Genomic DNA, 6,114 nt, shown 5'->3' on the forward strand with positions numbered 1-6,114 from the left:
CTTTCCAGCACTCTCCTCATCTTTCCGATCTCCACTTGCAGCATCTCCTGAGATGCTGGAGAAATGGGTGAAGATGGAGGAGGGGTTGTAGGCAAAGGGGGATAAAGGGGCGCAACTGGTTGAGGTCCGGGCGCTGGTGCTTCTGCTTGAGGTCTGGGCGCTGGTTGAGGGGCGGGTGTGGCAGAGTCCAAGGAATGTTCACTTGAAAACAGGATTTGTGCATTAATCAGTCTTAAAGCATACTATGTTATACCAAAATTTCCCATTACACACTCCACACCACCATTGCTCTGTGATTCATTGTCTTCTGTTTTAAGTTACTTCTCCATGGAGGCAACAGAAAATTACCTGCTGATGTCCGCCTCGACAAATGATTGTGTGTGTGAAAAAAATTATAATCTTGTGTAGAGAGTTTTCAAGTCAAGTTGAAAACCTTTTTACTTACTTATGTATGTCCGTCTTTAATTACTGCATTTAAATTCTTACATTTTTAATTCATTTTTTAAAATGTTTTTATTTTAACCCCTTTGAGTTGTCTTGTACATGAAATGTTATACACAATTGGGACACCACTTGCTACGTCACTGCGTGGTTTACGTTCGGGTACGTAAGCGACTGCGTAGTTACGTTTGCACATACGTCACACCATATCAGGAAGCCCAGAGCTAAAAGCTGTTTTAATTACAGCTGTAGCGCTGTTAATATGCCACTTTATTAAGTTTTAATATTTTTTCAGGCGTAAAAGTAACTGTTAAGATCCCCAACCTGGGCTCAGTTTATCTTAGCAACAACGAGTGATTATGTACATCCACTGAGTGAATATTATGAAAGTAAAATATATATTTCGTGCTAGAAATGTAATCAAAACGCATTTTTATGCAGAAACTAACTCAAATATAGATTTTATTCACTAAAAACTAAGGAATGTCCGCCACGTAAAGCATTCTGGGAACTTTTCTCAGGCCCTTGGTCGGTGAGTCAGCATCTGAAATCCCTCGCTGTGAAGGGCTAGATTCATACACACTAGCCCTCGTTACAGCCACTACCACTAGATGCAAAGAGGAATTGGGACACCACTACCCTCACGGGAACGCGCAAAATTTAGGGATAGGGCTGAAAAGTAGGACTAGGGGGGGGATTGGGACTGGGCCTTTGTCTCAGAGCAGTTCTCTCAGAGTCTCTGCATGTGTGTTGTGTTGTGTGTCTGCAGGCTGTCAGGCTGTCAGATCTCAGAGGAAGGCTGTGCTTCTCTGGTCTCAGCTCTGAGCTCCTACCCCTCCCACCTGAGAGAGCTGGACCTGAGCTACAACCATCCAGGAGAGTCAGCGGTGAAGCTTCTGTCTGCGGGACTGGACACTCTCAGGTATGAAGACAGAAGGACATCAGTGTGCTGGACTCTTCATTGTGTTGTTGTGGACATCATCTTTGTGGCTGTCTGGATTTTGTTGTGGCAATTTGTTAATTGCACTGAGGAAAATACAGATACCTGCACCCGACATGTGGATGCTAGTCCTCTTAGAGGAAGGTATACATTACAAAAGAGATCCGACCCTTTCATCTGCATTTACATGTTTTATACCCCCCTCTTCTCACCCTGTTACTTACAGCCTTTTGTTACAAACCATATAATGTGTGAATGTTTTCCATGACACTTTGAGAAGAGATCTTTGAGCAGATGGAGATGCTGCAGCTCATCTGGTGCTGCAGCAGAGCTGATAGATGCAGTTCACAACTCTAAGCCGTTCTTGACCCAGTAAACATCCCAGAACCACAGCAGTGTGGTTTTCAGGCCCATCCCAGCCCAATAACAGCTGCACCTTCACTCATCCATGACATGGTCTCCTCCTGCTGCTGATTCAGCAGAGATGAAATCAGATGAAAAGAATGTGTTGAAACTGTGCTGGAAGGTGACGACCACAGGACAGGACTTCAGAGATGCTGCATTCAAGTGCATCTGTCCAAGTGTTGGACTGTTCTTTCATCAGTGTGTGAGAGCCATGTAATGTCCATGTTTGCTGAAAGAGACTGTGCTGGTCTGACCCACCTCCTCCTTTCAGGGTGGAGCCTGCTGGACAACAATGGTTGACACCAGGTCTGAGGAAGTGTAAGTGTGTTTTTATTTCATTCACACATTCAACCATCTTCACACTGACACATCACTCATTCATAAGTCCATCAATGATCAATGACAGATCAATAATAACTGCAGCTGGGTTGTTGGTTCTCTCCATCAGATTCCTGTCAACTCACCATCGACACAAACACAGTCCACAACAACATCCAACTGTCTCACAAAAACAGGAAGATGATGGATGTGGAGGAGGATCAGTCATATCCTGATCATCCAGACAGGTTTGATTTCTGGCATCAGCTGCTGTGTAGAGAAGTTCTGACGGGTCGCTGTTACTGGGAGGTCCAGAGGAGAGGAGATGTTTCTGTATCAGTGAGTTACAGAAGAATCAGCAGGAAAGGAAGCTCTAAAGACTGTTTGTTTGGAGGGAACGATCATTCCTGGAGTCTGTTTTGTTCTGATCATGGTCAGTACCGTGTCTATCACAATAAGAGAGTAACATGTTGTTCCTCCTCTTCCTCAGTCTCTGACAGAGTAGCAGTGTATGTGGACGTTCCTGCTGGAACTCTGTCCTTCTACAGCGTCTCCTCTGACAGACTGATCCACCTCCACACCTTCAACACCGCATTCACTGAACCTCTCTATCCTGGGTTCAGGTTCGGATTCAAGCCTGGTTCTTCAGTGTCTCTGTGTTGAGTTCAGTCTCAAGTAGGGGTGGGACGATACAGTAACTCATGATTCAATACTGTGGCGATATGTGGCCCACGATAACGATAATATCACGATACACAATATCTACGATATATTGTAAGAAATTTAATCAACGATATATCACGATCTATAGACCCTTTTTCTGTTTGTAAACAATGATGACGTAGAACGTATGCGCGCGCATTTTGGCAACAGAAGCTGGCGGAGATGAACAGCGTGTCAAGCTATGTAAGGGGATTATCAACTAAAGATCGCAAATGTTACCTTAACAAGTTGACTTTGACAAATGGTGTCCGACTTCCAGATCTGTGTTCTATTAATGAGTGGGTTGAAGACGTTAGCAAGTGGCCAAATGGGTTGTCGTCGCGGGGCGGCCCCTCCCCCCTCACCGCGGAGCCTCGAACCCGGACTGAGAGGGTCATGAGCGGCCAGCGGATCCCTGAGCTCCCGGATCGGCTCCCGGAGGATCCGGAGCGGCTCTGGCCAGCCCTGGAGAGCCTGCAGCGGCGGGCGGAGCGTGGGTGTGCGGGGTTCCCGGGGACCCCACCGGCCCCTCCGACCTCTTCCTCCTCAAGTTCCTGCGGGCCAGAGACTTCGATGTCCCTGAAGGTACGAGCCGCCGCAGGAGCACCGGTTGCTCTGAAATGATCCTGATCCTGTCGGAATCCTATAAAACTTTAGTCCGCCGGTGGAATAGCGATTCGTATAACCGTATACGCAACAACCAGACATGTTGATGCTGGGAACAGTTTGTTAATGCTTGCTTTCAGTCAGAACTGCTGGAGAACAACGCCACTTCACAACTCATAAGCATATCAGAAATGACACCCCCCACGACTCTCTATGTCAAACCATTAAAAAGTTATGGCAGAGAAAAGTTTTCTAGGGGGCGCTGTCGAGCCATTAGGCCACGCCCATTAATGCAAACCATGAAATATCGAATTTATCACCAGGCCTGGCTTGGTGCAAACTTTGGTGACTTTTGGGGAACTATCAAATATGGACCAATCAGATGAAGGGGGTCGCCACGGTAACGCCTTTGAAAGAGAAAAGTAATGCGCGTAGTCGCAGGATGGAGACGCACATTTTGATGTATAACACACCTGGGTGCACGTTACGGTTCGGGCCGTATTAACTGCAGAAGAAATGGCTTAAATTGCACCAAAATTACACGATTAATTCAAAATGGCCGACTTCCTGTTCGGTTCCGGCCATGGCGCCAAGAGACTTTTCTTTAAGTTGCGACATGATACAGGTGTGTACCGATTTTCGTGCATGTACATCAAACCGTATTATGGGGCTTGAGGCACAAAGTTTTCTAGGGGGCGCTGTTGAGCCATTAGGCCACGCCCATTAATGCAAACCATTAAATATCACATTTATCACCAGGCCTGGCTTGCGTGCAAAATTTGGTGACTTTTGGGGCACGTTTAGGGGGAAAAAAGGCCCTCCTTTCGTCAGAAGAAAGAATAACGACAATAAAAATTCCTACAGATACAATAGGGCCTTCGCACTGTAAGTGCTCGGGCCCTAATTAATAGATCTGACTATTATAAACCAACAAATAATCTCTTTATTAAATATAATACTCTAAGATTCCATGACATAGTAGAGCGGAAAACGGTTCTATTTGCCTTTAAAGCCCAGCAGAAACTGCTCCAAACTACATTCAGGATTTGTTCCAAATAAAAGAAACCGCTCTGACCTGAGGGGGAAACTCATGTTTGAGACGACGACAGAAAGAACAAATATTAAAAAGAGATGTACATCAATTAAGGCAAGAGAAATATGGAATAGTTGTGACAACGACCTAAAAATGTGCAGTTTTATCTTCAAGTTTAAGGAAATGTTTAAAGAAAATATTGTAAATAAATATAAAACACTATAAAGTATATTATCAAAAACATTCTAGAATGTGAAATGTCAATTTTATATTTTGTCTTCTTTATTTTTGTCTTTTTCATGCATTGTTTCCACGGGGTAATGCTAATCTCATATTTAAGCTGATCATAAGATAAAAAGGGTAGGCACTATAAGCTTCGGCTTCAGCTACACCTTTTCGGCAAAAGAAATGTTTATTTTACCTTTTCATCTTGTTTTGTAAAAAAGTGTGTACAAGACCGAAATAAAGATAATTCATTTTTTCATTCATTCATTCTTTCATAATTCATTCATTGTATGAATAAGATGATCCATCCATCATCTAGAACTGCTTCTTCATGTTCAGGGTCCCGGGGGTCGGCCTTGTTGATTTTACACTGTACTATAATTATTTTTATGTACATTTGTCAGTAGGAGGAGAAATCAACAACAATAAAGTGCTTATATGGTTCCCAGACTGTAGAAGAAGAACTGGACAAACCCTCCATGATGTCACTCGTAGGTTTTCTGAAGAGAGGTTTTAAAGCCTCGTCTTCATCGTAGTGCACCGCTCCACATTGTAAACGGTAGGAACAAACTGGCCTGGAAGCTGCTGCAACACCAACGAGATCAGGATCACGACGTTTGTAAACTGAGAGGTCCTTCAAGGATCCTGAAGAACTAGAACGTTTACTTGCTCGATTTAACTTTTTGAATAAAGTTCTCCTTTGATGACAATATTTCATATTCACTCATTAAAAGCGCTGCCTCAACATTTCCTCACAATAATTATCAAATTGATTTATCATGCTAGGAAACATATTTCAACACGAAACATTTTTTATTCTTAATCCATTTCGTTCATCCAATCTATTTTTTAATTTATACTGTGTAGCTTTAAAACTTAATTACTTAAAATAATTTTCATTTTTTTTATCATCATTTTTGTTGAATTGTCTAATGTTCTGTTCTTAAATTAAAAAAAAAAAAACATCCTAGGAGGTAGACTGAATATCTTTGTTTTTATTCCTGTTCTACTGTGCCTTACCCCCTAATAAAAATATTAAAACAAGAGATGCTTGTGGACCGAGCCGATGCCCAGCTGGACGGTTCCTCTCCTCTGCAGTCTGCAGGACTCTGCGTCTTGGTCTCGGTTCATCCGTAGAACAACCGTTGTTCGTGGTTCCTCTGACCACTTTCACTGAGCTTTGGTCCGGAGAGTGTTTTTCTGGGTTACGGTTCACATGTAGCAAGTAAGTCGACTTTATTTCAACGACACCTTTCACAGAGAGAGGCTCACAAAGTGCTTCACAAGGTTAAAGACAGGGTAGCAAGGAAAAGAAATCAAATAAAAACACAAAGACGACAACAGACAGGAACAGTCAAAAATCATTCATTTACAAGTCTTTCCTACAAGCCTGCCTATACAGGTGTGCTTTACGGTGTTTTTTTTAAAAATATCCCCAGAGGCT

The 6,114-nt window shown here is 43.1% G+C and overlaps 1 protein-coding gene across 3 annotated transcripts in view; it reads left to right on the forward strand.

The window, feature by feature from the left end:
• LOC133424974 (NACHT, LRR and PYD domains-containing protein 3-like) overlaps nt 1-3,283 on the forward strand; it is a 35,594-nt gene extending 32,311 nt beyond the window's left edge. For 2 of the 3 annotated variants that reach the window (XM_061715599.1, XM_061715615.1), the window contains 3 exons: nt 1,211-1,363; nt 2,058-2,104; nt 2,235-3,283. In XM_061715599.1, coding sequence (XP_061571583.1) covers nt 1,211-1,363; nt 2,058-2,104; nt 2,235-2,767 — 733 coding nt within the window. In that variant the 3' untranslated portion in view covers nt 2,768-3,283. The remainder of the gene's footprint in view (nt 1-1,210; nt 1,364-2,057; nt 2,105-2,234) is intronic. The other variant, XM_061715607.1, reaches the window with a different exon arrangement.
• Nucleotides 3,284-6,114: the final 2,831 nt, after the last annotated feature.

This window comes from Cololabis saira, chromosome 3, assembly GCF_033807715.1.
Source record: "Cololabis saira isolate AMF1-May2022 chromosome 3, fColSai1.1, whole genome shotgun sequence".
Lineage (NCBI taxonomy): Eukaryota > Metazoa > Chordata > Actinopteri > Beloniformes > Belonidae > Cololabis > Cololabis saira.